The sequence below is a fragment of the Ambystoma mexicanum genome, chromosome 1p, assembly GCF_040938575.1.
Source record: "Ambystoma mexicanum isolate Mex_15411 chromosome 1p, UKY_AmexF1_1, whole genome shotgun sequence".
Lineage (NCBI taxonomy): Eukaryota > Metazoa > Chordata > Amphibia > Caudata > Ambystomatidae > Ambystoma > Ambystoma mexicanum.
The window spans coordinates 1,017,149,052-1,017,172,384 of NC_090921.1; the positions used below are offsets into that span (position 1 = coordinate 1,017,149,052).

Here is a 23,333-nt window from a genome sequence, read left to right on the forward strand (position 1 = left end):
TTAGTAAGAGATGCTTTAACTTGAGGCGTTTTGCTCTTACCACCCTTTATACCATGGGCCAGATTGTTTCCACTTGAACAGAAGACAAGCTATGCATGCCAGAATAAGAGGAACTGCTTTTTCCTGTTACAGGTGTACTTGTAAAGTCTCCTTATTTGTGATGCCAGCATTTTTGCTTCCAACATTGTATTGCATTTCCATGATTGTGTCACGCAGCCCGATTCAGAGTCTAAGCTGGCCTAAGCATCGTTAAACAATCAGCACCATTTCCTTATTAACTATAAGGAATAAAGAGAGCTACAAACAATATTGTAGTTTTCCGAGGTTCACAGGCAAACTAAATGACCATATTATCAACAGCAGCTCCACTGGATTGTGGCCTGATGGGGAGTGCAGAAAAATGTACTGCACTTTATAGCTTTTGAACATTCACTGTGCATCCCAAACATCCACAACATAGTGGCATAATCAGAAAATGGCCCACTGAACACAATATATAGTTCTCTTCCTGTATACCCTGTCCCCGCACACTGCATACCAGCAAAACAACACGTTCTTGATATTATCTGGATTGCGGTAGTGAGCAATGTGGTGAGTTTCAGGATGTGGGCTAGCTGGGCCATATCTGCATTGAACAAGATGAACAAGTGTTGATCCTTGAGGTGCTCTGCAGTTGATGAATTTAGCTATGTATACAAAGGATTCCTGTTTGACAAGGTGAGTGTGGTTGCAGAGGAATGAAGAGAACCATGATAAAACAGTCTTTCTGTCTGCCTCTCTGATTTCAAAGAGCAATGTAAGGAACAAGTTACTTACCTGTAACTGTTGTTCTCCAGCATGGGTCTGGCATGGATTCACATGCTCATGAATATTCCCCGTCGTCAGGCTGGGAATCCTCGGTAAAGAAAAAACCAGTATCAGTTTCGTTTCTGATCTGTCTTTCGTAGTAATAACCAATCACTGGTCTCTGCGTCATACTGACCACAGCCAATGACTGCCCTCTACCTAAGCACCGCCTCTGGCAGCCATCTTCAGATTTGGAAGCACGTGAAGTGGCAGTATGACCAAGTGAAGAGCCGCAGAGGGGTAGGCGGGAGGGTTCGCATGTGAATCCATGCCAGACCCATGCTGGAGAACAACAGTTACAGGTAAGTAACTTGTTCCTTCTCCAGCATGGGGTCTGGCATGGATTCACATGCTCATGAATAAAGAATACATAGCAGTACACACATGCACAACCACGGGAGGTGGCAAAGGCTCAACATTAAGCATCACATCAACTCAACATTAAGCATCTTACCTCCTCACCAGGCTCACCTCAGGCGAACAGGTTGCGCAGCACTGCTTGGCCGACCCTGGACTCCTCCCTGGAATCCCGGTCGACGCAGTAGAATTTCGTGAAGGTGTGCGTCGACCTCCACGTAGCAGCCCTGCATATGTCCAGCAGGGGCACACCAGATAGGAACGCCGTGGTAGCTGCGATCGCTCTGGTGGAATGGGCTCTCGGACGGCCAGGCAGCGGTCGGTTTGCCAACCGGTGACAGTACATGATACAGCCGGAGAGCCATCTGGAGATGGAAGCCTTCGAGAGAGCCTTCCCCTGATTGACAGGTCCAAAGTTCACAAAGAGTTGTGACGTCTTCCGAAACCCCTTCGTGCGGTCCACGTAGAACTTCAGCGCTCTAGCTACATCCAGCGAGTGCAAAGTCCTTTCAGCCGGCGACGAAGGCGACGGGAAGAACACAGGTAACACCAAGGGTTCGTTGAGATGGAAGTCCGACGGTACCTTGGGCATGAAGGAGGGGTGCGTCCTGAGCACTACCCTCGTGTCGTGGAAAGTCAAGTACAGGGCCTTGCAGGAAAGGGCCTGGATCTCTCCCACTCGTCGTGCGGAGGTGATGGCCACAAGAAAAGCTGTTTTCCACGATAGAAACTTCAACGGGGCCGAGTGCAGAGGCTCGAACGGAGGTCCCATGAGCTTGGTCAGCACCACGTTGAGCTCCCACGCCTGGGCCGGAGCCTTCACCGGCGGGAACGATCTGAACAGTCCCTTCATGAACTCTTTCACCAGACGATGAGACCACAAGGACGTCCGCCCCGTGGTTCTGGTGTATCGGGAGATCGCAGCAAGATGAATCTTGATGGACGCGTGCGCCAAACCAGCTTTGGCCAGCGTCAGCAGGTACGGCAGTACTTGGGGAGCCGTAATCCGTAGAGGGTTAATCTTCTGTGCGTGGCACCAGACAGAGAACCTCTTCCATTTGTGTCCGTAGCATTTAAGAGTCGAGGACGCCCTGGCCTTTGCAAGAACCTCTCTGCAATCGGCCGGTATGTCGTATCCTCCAAACTCTAGCGCTGCAGGAGCCAGGCCTGCAAGTTCAGCGACTTCGGATTGTGGTGGAGGATGGCGCCTCCTTCCCTGGAGAGTAGATCCGCGTCCGCCGGCAGCTTGATCGGCGGGGACGCTGACAAGTCCAGAAGGTCCGGGAACCATATCTGCCTCGGCCACGCAGGTGCGACGAGGATCATCCTGCACCGTGACCTCTTGGGCTGGTTGACGAGCCGGATTAGCAGAGGCAAGGGAGGGAACGCGTAGAGGAACAGGCCCTCCCAGGGGAACGAGAAAGCATCGCCCATGCTCCTCGTCTGGGGAAACCTGCTGGCGAACCTCCGGCACTTGGTGTTCGTCGCCGTCGCGAACAGGTCGATCTGGGGTGTGCCCCACCGTCGGAAGAGGCGATCCACCAGATCCTGCCGTAGTTCCCACTCGTGGCACGAGCGCAGCTCCCTGCTGAGTGAGTCGGCGATGGTGTTTTTTATCCCTGCCAGATGAAACGGCACCAGAAAAATCCCTTGGGCGACGGCCCAATGCCACAGGTCCTGCGCCTCCTTGGACAGCGCTGGGGACCTGGTTCCGCCCTGTTTCCTGATGTAAAACATGGTGGTGGTGTTGTCGGTGAAGATCCTCACCACCTTGCCCTTGAGGGACGGAAGGAAGGACCTGAGGGCCCAAAACGCTGCACGGAGCTCCAGGACGTTGATATGCAGGGACTTCTCCGTCGGGAGCCAGAGTCCCCTCGCGTGCAGATTTTCGGTGTGCGCTCCCCACCCTTCCAGGGAGGCATCCGTGGTCACAGTCTCCTGGTGGGCTGGGGTCTGGAAGTCCATGCCCGCCGTCAGATGCGCGCGGGTGCCCCACCACCGTATCGCTCGTCGGAAACTCTCGTCGAGCTTGATCCTTTCCTCGAAGCTGCCCGTCGTCTGGATGCAGCGCGCATCCAGGAATTCTTGCAACGGGCGCATCCGGAGCCTGCACATGGGAATGAGGTAGATGCAGGAAGACATCATCCCGAGGAGGGACTTGATGGATCTCACTTTGGCCGCGTCGGCCACCAACATCCGTTGCACCTTGCCCAAGATGGTCCTGGTCCTCTCCTCCGACGGGGAGGCCAGAAGGGACACTGTGTCGAGCCTCGCTCCCAGAAACAGTGCGACTTGCGCGGGCACCAGGTGGGATTTGGCGTAGTTCACGGAGAATCCCAGGTCCGTGAGGAGTTGGACGGTCCTTGCCGTGTGGACCACGGCGAGCTCCTTCGTCTTGGCGCGGATGAGCCAGTCGTCCAGGTAGGGGTAGACGTGAATCCCCTCGCGGCGCAGCTGCGCCGCCACCGGTGCGAGGCACTTGGTGAATACCCTGGGTGCCGACCGTAGTCCGAAGGGAAGGGCTTTGAACTGGTAATGACGCCCTTGGACCACGAACCTGAGGAATTTTCGGTGCCCCTTTAGGATGGGAATGTGGAAGTAGGCATCCTCCAAATCCAAAGACGATAGGAAGTCTCCTTCCTGCAGTTGACCCAGGACGTGCTGGAGGGTGACCATCCGGAACTTCTGCGCCTTGATGAACTTGTTCAGCCGTCGCAGGTCCAGGATGGGGCGCCATCCTCCCGTCTTCTTCTTCACGAGGAAGTATCGCGAGTAGACTCCGGAGCCCCGAAGCCTCTTTGGGACGAGTTCGATGGCGCCCTTTCTGAGCATCGCCTTTACCTCCAGGAGAAGTTGAGGGACGTAAAGTTCTTTCATGGCCACGGGGGGGGACGCGCGGGCATCTTTGAAACTCGAGCGCGTGGCCCCGGGCCAGGGCGTCCAGCACCCAACGGTCGGTGGAGATGGACTCCCACACGCTGACGAAGCCCGCCAGCCGGCCTCCCACCGGGGTGCTTCGGTGGGGGCCCGACCCCACGGCCGGTTCAATCCTGCTTGGACGCGGCCTTGCCGCCTTGACCTCCTTGGCGACGACGGCGGGGTCCGCTAGACTTGCCTCGTCCTCTGTAGGCCTCTTGCGACGACGAGCGGGCCGCTTGACGGTAGGAAGCGAAACCGCCGCCGGAACCTTTGGAGGCGCCCTTGCCTCCGCCGCTCCGAAAGGGCGTCCGTCGTTGCTGCAGGACTCCAAGGGCCCGGGCCGTCTCAGTATCCGCCTTGATGGCCTGAAGGGAATCGTCCACTGTCTTCCCAAACAGGTTGTTCCCGTCGAAGGGCATGTCCAGGACTCTGGTCTGGACGTCCTGCCGAAAGTCCGTAGCTTTGAGCCATCCACGACGTCGAAGGCAAACGCCGTTGCCCAGCTGGCGGAACCCAGTGTCGGCGATGTCCGTCGCCACGGTGATGGCGTGGTCCGAAGCCACTTCACCTTCCTGGAGGATCTCAAGGGCCTCCGCCCTCTTGTCGTCCGGCAGAAAATCCAGCAGGGGAGCTATCTTGTACCAGAGCTCCCTGTCGTAGCGGGCCACGATAGCCAAGGCGTTGGCCGCTTTAATCGTCGTCGCTGCCGACGAGATGACTCTACGTCCCATAGCATCCAATTTCTTTCCCTCGCCGTCCGGCGGGGAAGTCGATGTGGAGGCCGCACCCCCCCCCCGCTTTCTTCCTGGCTGCCGCGGAGACGACGGAGTCCGGGGTAGGCTGCGCCCGGAGGCATAGGGGGGCCGTGTCCGGGACCCGGTACTTTTTCTCGTACCGGTCTCTTCTAGCTGGCGTAGTGGAAGGGTTCTTGAGGAAGGAAAGGCCCTCATCCCAAATGTCGTCCAACAGAGGCACTGCGAGGACCGTCTTCCTCTTGGCCTCGCGCCGCTGATAAAGGAAGCCTTCCTTTTTCTTCTCCTCAGGGCAGAGTTGGAAAAGCTCGGAAGCCCTGGAGATCATGGAGTGGAAAGATCCGATCTCGTCGGGCGGAGAAGCCCTGGTGGGGGGCGACGACGGAAAATCCTCGTCATATGCCTCGTCGTCCGTACCCGTCGCTGCCGTGTCAGTCCCCGTATCATCCCCTCGGGTGGACGGGGAGGAGGGCTGGACGGGGCGCGACGGTTGAAAAGGAGGTGGAGGATGGATCCTTCTTTTCTTGGTAGGGGGAACACCAGAAGGTCCCGGTTCTGGATCCCCCGACGGGAGAGGTTCCTCCGTCGGTAACGGTAGCCTCGTCCTTATCTCGGTGCATAAGGACTGTATGGCCAACAAAATGGCCGCCGAGTTGTCTCGCGGCGCTGGCAGAGGGGAATCCGACGGGCGAGCAGGGGCCCCGTCGGTATCCTCGACGATGTCGTCGTCGTCACCCGCGTCGGGGTCCATTCCGACGGGCTGGCCTTGTTCCACGCCTAGGCCGTGGCTTAAGACCTCGATCAGCTCCTCTTCTGAGGTAGAGGCCGAATCTACGACGACGCCCTGCCCCCCCTTCTTCTTCCCCACGGAGGGTTTCACGGGGGTCCTATCGATGGGCACAAAAGAAGACTCCCTCCGAGGAGGCAGGGAGATTCTGGGCCCTGAGGTCGCCACCACTGGCGCAGCCTCCACAGGCTGAGCCAGGGCCGCCGCGACCGTTTCGATAGAGGGCTTGGTCGGATGGATCAAGGCCTTCACCACCTTAGGTGCGCTCACCGCCTTATCCTTGAGGGAGGGGGCACTGCCACGCTCCTCCTCTGCCTTAGAGCTCGACCGGGGCCTCTCCAGGAGCTTCGCCGGGTGCTCGGCCTTCCTCTTACCCGACCCAGAGCGTTGGCTCGTGGTTGATGGTGCCGGGGAGGGTGCGCCCTGCCTGGCGCCCGTAGAGCCCGACCGTTCGGCGCTCCCGGTGCCAGCGGACTTGCGGTGCTTGGCCTTATGTTGGGCCCCCGTCGCCGGGGCGCCCTCAAAGGTCTTAGAAGACCGCTCGGATTTCTTCTTCTTCTCGCCAGACGGGCTCTTACCCTCCAGCCAGTTGGCGAGACGTTGATGACGGTCCTTCATGGTCCGTTCCGACATGTTGCCGCAAAACGCACAGTCCTTCTCCACGTGCGTTTTGTCCTCATGAAGGCAGTAAAGGCAGAAAGAGTGTTCGTCTTCCTTAAAGACGTTCTGCAGCTGGCATCCAGGGCAGACCCTGAACAGCTTTCCGGGCGTCGAGCTTCCCTTCTCCTGGGCCATCTCCGAGACCGGGCCTGAGAAGCTTCTGGAGTCCTCCGAAGTGTAGCTCGACGAAATCTTCACCCTTGAGGGGCACAGACGAATCCGACACGGGTCCCCGTTGATCGGATGTAGGATCGGTGGAGCTTGAGGCTCTTTTGACCGAAAGAATTGAAGTTTTTTGTGAAAAAGCGCGAAAAATAGCACTAACGCTCGAGAGCAATAGCACGAGGATCCCAACACATGAACGTGCGGTAAAAATCTGAAGATGGCTGCCAGAGGCGGTGCTTAGGTAGAGGGCAGTCATTGGCTGTGGTCAGTATGACGCAGAGACCAGTGATTGGTTATTACTACGAAAGACAGATCAGAAACGAAACTGATACTGGTTTTTTCTTTACCGAGGATTCCCAGCCTGACGACGGGGAATATTCATGAGCATGTGAATCCATGCCAGACCCCATGCTGGAGAAAGGAGTAGATCATCAACCTATGAGCTGTTGTACTAAATGCTGCTGAAAGGCCCAGCAGAATGAGTGTGCAAGGATAGCCAAATAAGGAATATGTTACTTACCTGTAAATTATGTTCCTCAGTAGAGGTATCTTTCATAGATTCACATGCTGTTTCAATTTTCCCAGTGGTCCGGCAGGGAATCCTCAGTAAAAGTAAAGCAGTTTACATTTCAATTTTTAAAATGCTGTCATTTTAGTGCTCTGTTAGAGTCAATTTGGGTCATATTGCCCCACAGCCAACTGGCAGGTCTCCCTTTGCTCCACTCCAGAGGCTATCTTCAGATTTTGGGAAACGCACCTGAATGTGGCAATCTGAGTCAAGTAGAGCCATAAAAGGGATAGGCGGCAGGAGGGTCGCAAAGATACCAATGCTGGAGAACAGGAGTTACAGGTAAGTAACGTACTCCTTTTCCAGCATTGGATCTTGTGACAAATCAACTTAAATATTGGGTCTAAACCATCAATCAGCCCCACACCACTAGTACACCACAAGGGATACGAACAGATTGGAACACAAGTCAACTATAAACCTCCTTGTCCAATTGTGGTAACAGTGGATGGAACGGCAGGCTTATCTCCGCAAGGTCGTGGATCGTTGGTTAGTTGCAACACAGCAAAAATGCAATTATTACCCAATGACAAAAGGAACTGTCCAGTCACGGTTGGAAAAAAATATGTACTTTATTACTACTACAACAGACAGTTCTAGCACACAACAAATCCAACCCACCCTGTAAAGGAACACAGAGGACAGACAGTTTCACGAAGGAAAGGGATGCACTCTGGATACTGACCGGAGGATAGTTGGTAAAGTAATCAGTCTTACTGTTCAAGGTTATTCGGTTCCAGCGCCAAAGGCGCAAAGGGTCATAATTGTCTCTAGGGGCCTTCGGAGAAGGACCAGGGGGGCAGAACCACAATGTACCTGGTGCTGAAGAAGTTCTTGGTGCTCGACAGTGTCAAGGCGGTTCCAGGGCGCTTTGCAGCCCTTGAGACAAAGTTAGTGGCGGGAGACAGCTGCGGGTACCAGGTGGCAGGCAGTTCTGCAAGCAAGGCTGGATGGATGTTTGCATGCTATCCGGCGCGGCAGCCCGGGCAAAGAATCGTTGTCTCTGTGCTGGTTGGCGGATCTGGAATGCGGGTCTAGACGTCAAGGTTTTTGTTTCAAAATAAAAATAAAACGCCTATCAGACCCTATTGCTATGAGGAAGTTCCCTACCCAACAAACTAAAGGTAAGGGTGCTCGTCCAAGTCCAAAAGAAAATTGTCCTTAGTCCAAAACCTTATTAATTCACTGGCCCTACCACTTTAGGAAAACAACAAAAAGAAGGACGATGGAGCAATGGCCTCCATCGTTGGCTTCTGCCAGGCCCATCACTTGGTTCCCTTTTCCATGAAAGTTTAAAAGTTTGTCACATTCTATAGTTTTCTACACAAAGTTAATCAGTTTCTTGTAGTACAGTCCTCAGCCTCTCTGCAGGTTCTGTATGCCAGGTTTGAGTCTTTGCACAGATTACATAGTTTCCTCTTCTCCACAAAAACAAGTAACCCTTAACACAATGCCACCATTTTTTTACTTGACGCTTGACCATGTCCTTTCTTGTTAAACATTGGAAACCTCATCTCACTGGTCGGTTTATTACACAACCTTGGTGGTGCATCTGCTCGTATGTAACATTCAGGGTTTCATGGCTCCCGTAACCTTGATGGCTATCCTAGCCTCTACTATTGGTTTCTCTCTACTCTCCCGGGCTCTCCAAAGCCCTTTAGCCTTTGGCAAGGCTTGCTTTAGCAGAGCCTCAGTTAGGCGTCTGCCATCTTCCAGCTTTTGGGATTTCCTGGTTCCTGTAACCCTTGTTTGCCCCTCTTAGCAACTTTATCTATTCGGCAATGGATACTTCCCTTCCAACCCTTGGGTTTTCTTGGCTCCCGTAATCCCTATTCGCCCCTCTCAGCTGCGTTCTCTCTTCGGGAGAGGACATTTCCCTTATGCTGCCCGATCAGCAGTTGTTACCTTTCTCGTGTGTAGATCAGGGATCTTACTTCTTCACTGCAGTCTGGTCTCGGCATTAGTCAACGGGACCCAGGCCCACCATGGCTTCTGTGTGTTCACGCCACCAGACGAGACTGCCGCTCCAGTTTCTCTGTCTCTCTCCCGACCTTGGCTTCTTGGTCGGTTAAGACGCCAGCCTTAAGGCAGCCGGCTAGCTACTTGCTTGCTCTCCATACCACCGCTGGCTCTGTGGTCTAGCGTGGCACCGAGCCTCCAGGACATCTCCCCATCACATGCTCGCCTCTGTGTAGGATTCTCTCTCTCAGATTCAAAGTTTGTCTTGGATTTATGTATGCCATCAGAAACAAAAGGGGTGTGCCACAGCTTTGACTATAGTGTTCAGGTGAGATTCAGCATTACCTGAAGCAAAAGAGTTTAATGAAATGTCACTGTTTGGTGGATTCAAAACAGAAGTAAAAATAGTATTTCCAATTCCCGTTTAGGCAGAAAGCGTATGCTGGACTGGGAGCTCCTTACCAGAATGGGAGTGCATGTGCCCAAGAGAGGAGTCACTCGAAGTAAGGTCCTACTTGACCAGACCACCAGGGAGTGTCTTGCGGAGCAGGCTCACCTCCATGGCCTCAAAGGGGCTGGCTCCCGTCTGGGGAGAAGGGACGAATAGTCCAGATTCGTCACACCAGCCACAGTGCAATGGGTGACTTTGAAAGAGCATTGCCCATGCCAAACAGACAAAAAACCACAAACAGCTGAGAAGAATTGCGGAAGCCCAAGGAGTGGAATAAGTGTTCCGCAGGGGGCATAGGGGAAGCTGAAAAGACAGGCAACACCACAGGCTCATTCTGGTGGAACGAAGAAAGAACGTTTGACATGAAAGTTGAGTTTGTGCGCAGAACCGCCTTAGATTTATGGAAAGTAAAGTAGGGTGGCTTGCACGAGAGAGCCGGGATTTCCCCTACATGCGTTGCAGAGTTGACCATAACAGCAAGTGGCGAAACACTTCCACTTAATCTTGTAGCAGACAATTGATGAGGCCTTGGCCAGAACTTCACGACAGTCTGGTGGCATATGTATTCTTCCAACTGTAAGGGCCTCATCACGAGTTGGGTTGTAGCCCTTAAATGTGCTGTTAACAGCATTACTGCTGCATTTAAGGCCTGGCCCTATCACGAGTCTGGCATATTTACCCCCAGCTCGGAGAGCTCTAATTGCGCCGAAAATTCCACATTGGGTCCAAAGATCGACGTGAGGGAAGACATGAAGTCTTTCCTGGACCTCAGGACATATTTTGACATCTAAGACTCGACATTTGATGCTGATGGACTCTTTGGAGGTGGTGCTTGTATGGCGTTGAAGTACATTGAGATGATCGCAGCCGTTAATGACATTGGGTTTTTCTTGAGCCTTTGCAGCATAGACCTCACACGCAGGCTTTTGAGCACACAGGATCAATATCTGCCGCATTACCTGCCGGCTTTGTCAGGCACGGTAGGCTGTACTTCCTTTTCTGCCTTTGACCACAAAGAAGGGGCTGATTTTTTAAAAACCTCCAGCATTTTTAATCTAAATTTCTCCCATTTTTCCAGCGATGCAGACTCAGAAGGAAATCTTACCTGCCTTTCAGGCAAGGAGTTCAATAAAGAGTGTCCACGTTTCTGTTTCACCTTTATCGAAGATGAGAAGGAGGAATGATACTAATCACTTCGGGAGTGCAATCTTTTTCTGCGTTTTATTCATCTTTTTTGTGTTCTCTGGAGATGATCGCGTAATTCTGGTTCTTTTCCCTCGGATGTTCTTTTATTTGAGGAAGTTGTGCTTGGAAATTTGGAGGAGGATTGACCACGTGCCAGCAATCAGCAATCTGACCGGAACCGAGACAAATCAAACTAATTCTGTGAGGCTCATTAAGCGACATTTACATGTTGCAGTCCTCACAACATTTGAGGCCAGAAGGTTTTGTGGTCGACATTTTTGAATAAAAGTCAAAGTTAGAGTATGTCTGAAAAGTTTTCTGAAGTGTGAAAATTTCCCATGGGCATGGTATAAAAGGAACTGAAGCCACAGGGTGCCGTTCTGGCTACTTATACTGATGTCGCATACTGCGTGTGAAGAATTCCCAAAGTTTGCCTCTTTCGCAAGAATATATCCCAGATAATAAATCCATGGGCAGAGACAATCCATTAGAAGTTAGGTTAGTCAGAATGGACCAATGCAGAAAGTCCAGTGTTAATTACCCTAAAGTTATAAACGTCTATAAGCAGGATTAATTATTTGAAAGACAATAGTAGCTGACTAATGTATTCTTATTTGACCAGTGTGAACATTTAGACTAGCAGCTGGCCTATTCGTGCACTGAGTGCATAAGGACTGGAGGCAGGGTGGCAGATGACATGTTTATCTTGATGGCATCAGATTTACAGGAGAAGGATGATATAAGAGCCTCAATGGGTTATTTTTAAATTGCTGGGGTGAGCTGCATACAGTACTTACAGCAGAGTCTAGTTATCTGAGTGTTACTAGTATGGCCCATGTAACTCCAATATTCAGCGGATTCAACAACATATGTTAAAACATGACAAAGATGGTAACCACTGCTGTAACAAAAGTATGGACCACAGCTAATTTGTAGCATTAATAGATTTGATGTAGTCACATTACAAAAAGTACCACTGTCTCAAATTAATAGATACCTATCTAACTGAATTGCTATTAAGAAATCCTGCCTGTAATAATTAATGATGAATTAGGCTTTTTCAATACTCACTTTGCATTTGAAGGTTTAAGATAGTGTGGGGTGGTGACCGAGGAAGACAATTCGGCTATCTTTTGGGTTTTAACACGTAGGAAATTGCTCTTCGAGATAGAGAGTTCTGGCAAAAAGAAGACAAGTCAAAAATACATTATTCCACAAGTGAAAAAAGTACATTTCTTAGGCATATAGTCTGTTGATTTTCTATTACAGATCACACAATACCTGCCTACAGTAGAAACAAGAAAACAGTGGAAAAGAACTAATTTTAGTGACTTGTCTAAACACCATACACATTATTGAGAACATTGCAGTACGCTCTATTTGTATTTCGTAATCAAAATGCTCATAATACTATCAATATGTGGACAAGTAGGAGAAAAAAAAGAGGCGTTTAGGATTTTTAACTTGCTCTCTTTGGGGATGGTAGCTAATGGAAAAATGAAGACTCCAGACTCAATTTCAAGAGCCTGAAAACAGTAATACCACCAAGCTGAAGTAACAGAAGTGAGGGCAAAATAGCTTTAAGTACATAGGAATGGCTCAGGGTATCACCAACGACATAACCAACATGTCACTTCTGACCCTTGAACTAAAACGGATAAATAACAGGCTAGAGTGAGTTGAGAGTAGTTGAGAGGCGTGAAGGCGAGCAAGGCAACAGTTTTAAAGCATACACTGAAAGGAGGTTTCTTGTACCACTGAAAGGAGCAAACAAGAAAGTCTGTGGTTGTCAAACCCATCCATGAGGACATCTGGGAAGTTGGCCTCTTGACCATGAGGAATCCTTTTTCTGCTTGTTCCAAGAAGGTCAGATTTGAAAAGAAGTACAGGGCTCCTGATTCGTCACCTAAGTGTCTACAGACACATCCCAGTCTGGACTTAGTGGTGTTGGCTGAGACCCAAAAGTGTTCAGCTAGTCCATCCTCTCCAAGCTAAGTTCCACCAGAAATGAAAGGCAAAGAACTTGATTCCTTCGGAAAACGTATCATCTCCACTGCTGCAACCACCAGTAAGGTAGCTAATGCTATGGCTATCTTGCCTTGCTATGTGACAGGGAGTATTGGTATAAATTGGGCCCCGTTTTGGATTTTCTTCCAGATGACAAGAAAGACAAAGCTTTCGCCCTCCTTCACAAAGGGGAGTCGCTTCGGAAAACACAATTTCTGTAGTTGTTGATATTACGGACACTGGCTTCAGACAGATGGGAAATGGCACTGTCCTTTGGCTGACTCAAGGCCACTCATTTCCGTCCAGAAGTCCAGTCGAAGGTGGTTGATATGCCCTTCGGCGGGGAGGACGTGTTCGACAAGAAGGTTAATGACGCACTTCAAGCCATCAAAGCAGACGCAGATATTGCCCATTCCCTAGGCATGCTCCAGCAATGGCGTCAATCCTTTCAGTCAGGCAGGCACAGTTCTCAAGGATGTCCCATGACTACAGACTATTTGTCCCAGTCTTACTGGTCCACCACCGGCAAGCCCAATCCTAGAGAGGGAATCTTTGCTGGCTGCTCGCACACCTCCCTCCCCTCCCAAGGGCGGACAAACGCATCCCGTTTCATCAATGAGGCCAAGGGGGATGCGCAAGATACTTTCACATCAAGAAGTAGTCCAGAGGATTCTCCATCACATCCTAACCCAGCTCCAGGAAGGTTTAAGTTACTTACCTGTAACTATTGTTCTCCAGCATGGGTCTGGCATGGATTCACATGCTCATGAATATTCCCTATCGTCAGGTTGGGAATCCTTGGTAAAAGAAAAAACTGTTTCACTTTCACTTTAAATCTGTATTTCTCCTCTAACCTTCTCCATCATGGGGTCTGGCATGGATTCACATGCTCATGAATAACGAATACACAGCAGTACAACATTACACAACCATGGGAGGTGGCAAGGCTCCATAAAAGCAATTAACTCTTACCCCTGGAACAGATTCACCTCAAGCGAACAGGTTGCATAGTACTGCTTGGCCGACTCTGGATTCCTCCTTGGAATCCTTGTCGATGCAATAGGACTTTGTGAAGGTGTGCGTGGACTTCCAAGTAGCAGCCCTGCAGATGTCCAGTACAGGCACACCAGACAGGAACACCGTTGTGGCAGCGATCGCTCTGCTGGAGTGGGATCTCAGACCGCCCGGCAGCAGTCGGTTCGCCAACCGATGGCAGTGCAAGATGCAGCCGGAGAGCCATCTTGAAATGGAAGCCTTGGACAAGGCCTTCCCATGGTTTACAGGACCAAAGTTCACAAACAATTGTGAAGTCTTCCAAGAATTCTTTGTGCGCGTCACATAGAACTTCAAGGCACGAGCCACGTCCAGCGAGTGCAAGGCCCTCTCGGCCGCCGACCAAGGTTTCAGGAACTTAACAGAGAACACCAAAGGTTCATTGAGGGAGAATTCCGACGGAATCTTCGGCATGAAAGAGGGGTGCGCACGCAATACCACCCTTCATTCATGGAAAGTCAGGGATGGTTGCTTGCAGAATAGGGCCTGGATCTCACCTACACGTCTGGCAGAGATGATGGCCACAAGGAAATCCATGTTCCACAAGAGAAACTTGACTGGGGCCTGATGCATCGACTCGAAGGGGGCCTCCCATGAGCCTCGTCAGAACCACGTTGAGTTCCCAGGTCAGGGTAGGAGCCTTCACCGGCAGGAAGGATCAGAAAAAAAGCCTTTGAGAAACTCCTTGACGAGTCTGTAAGACCACAGCGAGGAACTCTCCGGGACCTGGTGTAGCGGGAGAAGGCCGCCAGATGTACCTTAATGGATGAGTGAGCCAGCCCAGCTTTTGCAAAGGACAACAAGTATGGAAGAATCTGAGGAGCCGTTACTCTCAGGGGGGTAATCTTCTGCGACCAGCATCACACAGCAAAATGGTTCCACTTGTGACTGTAGCACTTCAAAGTCAACGACCCCCTGGCCTTGGCGCGGATCTCCCTGCAGTCAGCTGGCAACTCATAACCTCCAAACTCTAAGGCTGCAGGAGCCAAGCCTTCAGGTTCAGCGATCCTGGCTCGTGATGAAGGATTGCACATCCCTCTCTGGTGAGAAGATCGGAAGGACCGGCAACTTGACTGGAAGTGTCGCTGATAGGCTTAAAAGGTCCAGATACCAAATCTGCCTCAGCCACGCCAGGGCAATGATTATCATCTTGCATTGAAACTGTCTTAGTGTGTTGATTTTTCTGGCAGGAGAGGGAACAGGGAGAACGCGTATTGAAACAGTGCTTCTGACGGGTAGGAGAACGCGTCCCCCAAGCTCCTTGGCTCGTGGAATCTGCTGGCAAACTTCTGGCATTTGGAGTTCGCCGCCAACGCAAACAGATCGAGCTGGGGTTTGCCCTATTCGACGAACAGGCGGTCCACCTAATCCTGATGAAGCGCCCACTCGTGTCAGTAGCGCAGTTCCCTGCTGAGGGAGTTTGCAATGGTGTTCTTGACTCCCGCCAGGTGAAGAGGGATGAGGATCATCCCTTGTCCCACGGCCCAGTGCCACAAGTCCGGAGCCTCCTTGGAGAGCGCTGGGGATCGGGTGCCCCTGCTTCCTGATGCAGAATATGGTGGTGGTGGTGTTGTCCGTTAAGATCCTCACTACCTTGCCATTCAGAAACGGTAGGCGTGACTTGAGGGCCAAGTACAATGCCCATAGTTCCAGGATGTTGATATGCAGATCCTTCTCCTCCGGCAGCCACAGGCCTCTGGCGTGCAGACGTCCGGTGTGCGCTATGCAACCTTCCAGGGAGGCGTCCGTGGTGACCGTCTCCTGGTATGGGGGGGTTTGAAATCCCGTGCCTTGGGAGATGTGGGAGCAGAACCCCCACCACTCTATCGTCTGTTGGAACTACTTGTTGAGAGGGATCTTGTCCGTAAAACTTCCAGACACCTGTATCCAACGGGCATCCAGGAATTCCCATAGGGGTCGCATCTGCAACCTTCTGAGGCAGACGCACCATGGCCATCTTCACTGACGACAGTCGTTGCAACTTTCCTTGAATGGCTGCTAGCCTCTCCTCCGAGGGCGGCGGCAGGCAAGACACTGTGTTGAGTCTGGCGCCGAGAAACAGCGCGTTCTGCAATGGCATTAAGCAGGTCTTCGGATAGTTGAAGGAGAAACCCAGATCCGTCAATAGTCGGGCGGTCGCCTTTGTGTGTTCGTCAGCCAGCTCCAGCGAGCATCAGCCAGTTATCCAGGTACGGGCATACATGTATGCCCTGTAGAAGTAGATGGGCTGCCACTGGTGCCAGACACTTTGTGTAAACTCTTGGGGCTGACTTCAAGCCGAATGTTAGGGCCTTCAACTGGTAGTGTAGGTCCTGCACCACGAAGTGTAGACATTTCCAATGTTTCTTGTGAATGGGGACGTGGAAATGGGCATCCCCCAGGTCCAACGACGTCAAGAAATCCCCCTTTTACGGTATTTGTTCAGATGTAATAGGTCCAGGGTGGGTCTGCAGCCCTCTGTCTTCTTTCTGACTAGAAAGTATCTGGAGTAGACTCTGGAGCCCCAGAGCCATTGGGGAACTAGCTCTATCAGCCCTTTCCGTAGCATGGCTCGCACCTCTTCCAGAAGCTGAGGAATGTGCTGCTTCTGACGTGGAACCGGCGGAACACTGCGTTGGAACTCCAAGGTGTGTCCCTGGGCGAGAGTATCCAGCACCCATCTGTCGGTGGTGATCTTATTCCACTCGCTGACTAACCTCGTCAGCCGGCCTCCCACCAGGGTGTACGATTGGGGGCCCGATGTCTTGGCCGGTTCAGGCTTCCTTGGGCGCCAGCGTCCTGCGCACACCAGCGACGCTCTACTCCGCTACCGTAGGCCTGGGAGCGGCCTCTGTAGGCTTCTTACGTTGAGGACCGGGAAGGCTGTCTGTAAGACAGTCATGTTCTCTTCAAGCCTTCCATAGGAGCTGCTGGACCCCACAGTCCCTCACCAGCTGCTCAGTACACCACCTACTAAATCACAGTGAAGATCAGTTCAACTAGACGGGGAAAGGGGAAATGGGACAAAACAACAAATGACACAGGAGCTCTTCTTGCTTCTTATTTGCACCCTGCATAGGAGTTAACGGGTTAGTACACCATAACATTTAAATGGCCATTTAAATTCACACATCTAATCCAAAACTCAAAGTACCTGTGCTCCTCTGCAAATTGCCTGGAGGAAATGTAACTTTTATGCTTGTGCAGCACTTGTACTTCAAAATATTTTCTTTTACTCTCAGTACTGACTTTACAAACCTTATTTCAACTAAGGTTTAGCATAGGTTGGAGTTAAGGTGTCGCGACTCCCACTCAACTGCGCACCTGCTATTTTCTTGTTGCTAATTCTACCTGCGGCCTCAATCCTGGTTTGTCTAGGAACCAACTCCAAGGTTCCTGTTTAGTTTAAGGCTTAGTGAGGATGACAAATCTGTGGATTGGTTTGGCGCTGGTTGGATGCGTTAGTCCATTTATCACAGTTTGTGCAAGTTGGTTAATGATCACGTCAAGTGTTTTTGTCATTACATGCGTTATTTATCGGTTGGTTGGCACCAACAAGAACATCATTGCATTGATAAATGACAATTTTATGACATGGTGAATAGCAACACAGCCGACGCGCGTTTCAACCTTAGTCTTTTTCAAGGCTGTGATGTGTGAGTTGGTTTGGTGGTGAGATGATACACGTGGTGAAGTGACATGATTAACGGATACTAATTAATATAAAAAACAGTTGTGTTTAATCCAATATGTATACATGATTGCATTGAGACATGATATTTGGGAACATATTGTTAACAAGATAGTAGTTAGCATATCAGTGGTGATGAGTGATGGTGGTGAGGTGGATATAAAACAAGCATGATTGATATAACAATAGTTAATTGTATGTATGCACATTAACATAGTGACGATTGTAACAATGGAAAGGAAGGCATGGCCGATGTACCAAGGGAGAAGGAGGGAAGAGAGAGGCAATTAGTTAAAAGGTGAAGCCAAAAGAATTGGTATGGCATTCGTGATTGAAGATAGTGTATGCATCTTACCCAATTGTGTTTGAAGGTGAAATCCGAACAGTTGTGGACTGATCCTCCCCGTTGAGGGCGTCAGTGGGGCTGGATAGCCAGACTGAAAGAGTAAGGGATGAGTGCTGATTAGAGAGGGGAATCCGGTGAGCAGGAATGAGTCTAGATATATATAGTGCGTGTGTGTGGTGCATGCGTTATGCCCGATGGAGGTGTTGGCATGGGGAGGACGTGTTTCACATTGAGGTTAGCCTGGTGGTTGGTGAGGCATGATGGACCCTGTTGAGGGAGGAGTCAGGTGAGGCGGTCTGCAAACAGGGAGGTTAGTCAGGCACCCATGGTGGTGAGGGTAGTCACGGCGCGATCCTGGAGGGGGCGCCCGGCGACGAGGTCGTCCTGCTGGAGGTGAATTATGCAGGGCTGGCCGGGTCTGGTTAGAGGGTGCAGTCCTGTGGCTGGGTAAAGAGGCACCGCGTGAAGCAAGTGAGACGTTGGCCTGTAGGGACCCGGGCTTAACAAGTCCTGTTTCAGCAAGAGGGTAGGTGAGTATAGGGTGGCGTGCTCGTGATGACGGGCACTGGATTGGGGTGCTGATGCACTTCGTGTGGTATTGCTGGGGGCGATGCCGGGCATTGGGCGAAGTTGGGATGTGTTTGAGTAAGTCAGGGCCCGTGAGGAGCCGGAGAGTCTCAAGTGCAGGAGGCTGGGTCCGGGTAGGGGATGCAGTCGTCCTGCTGGAGGTGATTATGGAGGGCTGGCCGGGTCTGGTTAGAGTGCACAGTCCTGTGGCTAGGTAAAGAGGCAGCGTGTGAGGCCGGTGAGGCCGGTGAAGCGTTGGCCTGCACGGATGGGTTGGGCAGTACTCGGGCATATCAGGTGCTGGTTCAGCAAGAGGGTAGGTGAGTATACAGTGGCGTGCTCGTGAAGACGGGCACTGGATTTGGGGTACTGATGCACTTCGCGTGGTATTGCATTGGGCGATGCTGGGCATCGGGCGAAGGTGGGATGCGTTCGAGTAGGTCTGGGCCCGTGAGGAGCCGGAGAGTCTCAAGTGCAGAAGGCTGGGTCCGGGTAGGGTAGCGAGTGAAAGGCATTAATTACAAAACTTACCGGTGCCGCAGTCGGCCGATGCTTCGGAGACAGGGTTCTTGTGAAGCGCGTTAGCTAGTGGGGAGGAAGCTTCCTGGTGTTATGTAAGCATGTTGGTGATTCGTCGGGCGGTCGCGCACGGTGATTGGCCGGACTAAAACGGACCGCGGATTGGTTCCAAGGGGGGAGAGCATGTCACAGGGGAGGTGCTAGCCTCGACTAGGTATGTCAAGGAGAGGAAATACCACAATAATCTGAGTTCTAGAGTATGTAGTGTTGATCATGAATAAACCTGGACTGGGTATGTCGAGGCCAAAGCGCATCATGTTTAATCATGAATTGGAGTATGTAGCTTTGATTGTTGATTGTGCAGGGTATGGGGCTGCATTGAGGCAGACCATTTGCAAGGAGATGAATGTAGGCGGGTGAGCAGTAAGACAGTGTACAGAAAGTCCTCGGCATTGCGGGGGCGGAAGGCTGGTAGCGCATAGTTGGGGCGGGTGCCCAAGATGATGCACTGGCGGTGCCTAGAAGGTTCAAGGGGTCAGAGCACGTGCTGAGGATGGTGTGTGTTGGGTTGGTCCGGATAGACCATGGCCCTGGGTTAGGTCAGTTGGGTTCAAAAGGGTGAACAGTAGTATGAAGGACGGGCACAAAGCCAGTTGGACAGTGGAGTGGTTCCAATGGGTTGGGGGAGGAGAGAACCGGATGAGAGGGTGAACCTAGAGTTGCATGGCGGTATGAATTAAAGTGGTTGGTAGTGGCCACCTTTGTCTGAACAAAACCTAGTTGGATATTGCATGGATTGTTACAAGAAAACATGGAAATCGTGATCACTGTTTAAACCAAAAGAGACGGTGCGATATTTGCATATCAGCCTGGCTTCTTTCTGGCATAGTTGGAGTTCTCTGTCGCCACCTCTTCTGTCTGTGGGTATTTTTTCGAGTCCCACGAAGGTGATGTCTTCTTTGTTGTCCCACTGGTGTTTTTCCTGCTAGTGTACTGCCAGTGGATATCTCGTGTCTTCGGCATGTAGCATGTAGGGAAGCAAGATGTTCCCTGATTCTTGTTCTGAGTTCCCTCTTAGTACTCCCAATGTATTTGCGATTACATACACAGTTAATAGCATAAACCACATATTTGGATTTAGTTGATATACTGTCTGATTGTGTGAGTATCAGTTGTACTGAAGGTCACGGTCTTGGTAGTTGTGGCGAATCTACACATGCAACAGCTTCCACATTTGTAACAGCCCACTGGTTTAGTGCTGGTGAGCCAGTTGTCAGTTGTTTTGGGAGATGGTGCCATGAATGATGGGTTTAGAATGGTTTTCAGTGTTCTGGCCTTGGTGTAGGTCAGACTGGGCTTTTCAGGTATCCATGCCTTGATATCTTCGTCTATTGTTAGGATGTGCCAATGTCTCTTCAGGATCTTCTGTACTTGGTGGCTATAGCTACAGAACGGAGTAATGTAATGTATATGGCTGTCCTTTGCTGCCTGTTTGCTATTGCATGCTTTGGGAGTCAGTAGCGAATTCCGTTCTCTACCGTTGGCCATGGTTATGGCTGCCTGAATTGCTTGTTCAGGGTAGCCTCGGTCTGTGAAGCATCTGCTAAGTGTTGTACGTTCATTTCCATATGCTGGCTGGGTGCTACAATTTCTTTTAGCTCGTAGGAATTCTCCTTTGGGGATGTTATTGGTAACTGATTTTCTGTGGCAACTAGTTGCATGCAGGACTGAGTTGACTTCAGTGGGTTTCCTGTATGTCGAGGTCATTAGCTCAGAGCCAGCTGGTGTGATGGTGATGTCCAAGAAGTCAATGCTCGTCTTGCTTGAAGTTCCTGTTAGTTCAATGCCAAAATTGTTTTCATTCAAATGTTTGAATGACTCAAGTTCTTCCGTTGTTCCACACCAGATCATCAGGATGTCATCAATATATCGCATCCATGTGTGGATCAGTTTGTTGAAATCATTGTTGGCAAAGGCATGCACTTGCTCATAGTGATGCATGAATACATTTGCCATGGAGGGAGCCTATGTAGCCCCCATGGCTATGCCTTTTGTTTGTTTATAGTACTGTTGATCAGATAAGAAGACTGTGTTGGTTAGTGAGAATTCAAGAAATTCTTTTGTGAGTTCCAATGGTGTGCCAAAAAGTGGCTGATGCTTTTGTAAAGGCAAAATCTATGGCCTTGAGAGCTAGTCTGTGGTCTATTGACGTGTAGAGGGCTTTGACATCCAGAGTTACCAGGGTAAGATCTTCATTCCACACAATGTCTTGTAGGACTAGCAGAGTGTGCTTTGTGTCTCGTAGATAGGTCGGTATCTTTGGGACCTCAGGTCCAATGACGTTGTTGATGTATTTATTTAGTGGTTCCGTTATCCATCCTAGCCCACTCAGTATTGGGCGTCCTTCTGGTATAGAGTCAAATTGTTTGTGTATCTTAGGCAAGAAATAGATCGTTGGCATCCTTGGGTGTGTTAGATGCAAGAATTTCATTTTGTCGTCTGACAGAAGTCCACGTTTGTGCCATTTAGTCAGCAGGGTGTTGGCTTCTGTTAGGATTTCATTTGTTGGGTTCTTGTTCACAGTGTCATAGCAACCCGGGGTGGTCAGGTGAGTGAGGGCCATTTGTACGTCGTCAGTTCTCTCCATTACGACCACATTGCCCCCTTTGTCGGCTTCCTTGATTATGATTTGATTATTGTCTTGCAATCTCTTAAGTGCCAGTCGCTCCTGACTGGTAATGTTATCTCTTCCTCTATGATGTTTTGTTCTCATGCGGTCCACTAATGCTTGGAGATCTCTTGTGACTGCCTGGCTAAAAATTTCTATTGCAATGTCTGCTTGTAGGTTGGGAGTGCATTTAGATTTGGCTTTCATTTCCGGTATTTCCAAATTGCTTGCCTCGATGTTGAGTTCTTGCATTGTTTGGTGCATGGTATGCGTCTCCATGTTGGGTAAGTGTCCAAGGGTTGCCAGGTGTGTACATTCCAGATGTTCAATGTCCAAGGTACTCAGTAGTACTGTTGTGGCCTTCGGTTGTTTCCACTTGACTTGCTTTGAGAAACATTTCTTCAGTTTGAGTTTCCTGGTGTATTTGAATAGATCAATCTTTGCATCTACATAGTTGGTGTGCTTAGCTGGAGCAAATGAGAGACCTTTGTTGAGGATTTCGCAGTTATGCTCGGATAGGGTGTTTCTTGACAGATTAGTCACTAGGTACGGTGCCTTGGAGTTTGCTGCTGTAGTTGTGTCTTGGATCTTGTGAGCCTGATAGCACTTTCTTGTTCTTCTTGAGCATTGCTTGGTCCCCGATCTCTTGCCTCTCTTGGTTCTAATCTTGGTGGTATATTTCCCCGGGTAGGGTCTAAAAAATGCACTTGCTTGTTTCTTTGTTGCTGCTGTTGTTGCTGTGGAGCTCGTGTTCCTTTTCTATAACGTTGGATCTCGTCAAGAAAGTTGTAACCAATACTTCTGCTTAGTTTATGTTGTCTGGACAATCTCGAGGCCACGCCCGCTGTTTGTGAAGGAGGTACTGTCCCTTCCGTGTCCGTTTGTCCAGTTTCAGGTGTCAGGTCCGAGTCCACATTTGCTTCTGTTTCTTGTTCTGGTTCACTATCAGCGTCTGATGTTGCCGGGGAACTTTCCTTGGAAGTGTTTCCCTGAATATTATCAAATTTGGGTTGGAAAGTAAAGACTCTATTATCTTGATAGTCTCTTTCGTCTCTTGTGAATTTTCTGCATTTCCTGATTTTGACTTTGTCTTGGTGATTTCGCAGTATTTCGTACATGATTTTATAATTCTTTTCTTTCGTTGCCGCGGGAGAGTTGCTAGATTCAATCTTATCTTTTAGTTGATCTATCTGTCGTACAAGTCTTCCATGTGCCCTGTCAGCATGTTCTAGAAGTAATTCCATCATTATTTTGGAACCCATGATCAGGTTTTCTTCCCATTTGGCCGCCAGGTCAGCGTCTTCAGGGTCCGTGAAATCCGGAAAGATGATAATCCTTAGACCCCTAGGGATTTTTTCTTGTTCCAGGTAAGTTTGGAGGGTGAATCTCTCCCAAAATGTGTTGATTTCCTTGGGACAAAGCCTTTCGAGTTTGACGAATTGTTGCCTTAGGTACAAGGTACACTGTCTTACTGCTCACCCGCCTACATTCATCTCCTTGCAAATGGTCTGCCCCAATGCAGCCCCATACCCTGCACGATCAACAATCAAAGCTACATACACCAATGCATGATTAAACATGATGCTTTTTGGCCTCGACATACCCAGTCCAGGTTTATTCATGATCAACACTACATACTCTAGCACTCAGATTATTGTGGTTTTTCCTCGCCTTGCCATACCTAGTCGAGGCCAGCACCGCCCCCGTGACATGCTCTCCCCCCTTGGAACCAATCCCCGGTCCGTTTCGTCCGGCCAATAATCGTGCGCCACCGCCCGACGAATCACCAACATGCTTACATAACACCAGGAAGCTTCCTCCCCATTAGCTAACGCGCTTCACAAGAACCCTGTC

At 50.4% G+C, this 23,333-nt stretch overlaps 1 protein-coding gene across 6 annotated transcripts in view; it reads right to left on the reverse strand.

The window, feature by feature from the left end:
- The window catches only part of CENPT (centromere protein T), a 1,770,416-nt gene that overhangs the window by 253,153 nt on the left and 1,493,930 nt on the right, over nucleotides 1-23,333 (reverse strand). For all 6 annotated transcript variants that reach the window (XM_069655330.1, XM_069655348.1, XM_069655339.1 and 3 more), the window contains one exon: nucleotides 11,721-11,826. In XM_069655330.1, the coding sequence (XP_069511431.1) occupies nucleotides 11,721-11,826 (106 nt within the window). The remainder of the gene's footprint in view (nucleotides 1-11,720; nucleotides 11,827-23,333) is intronic.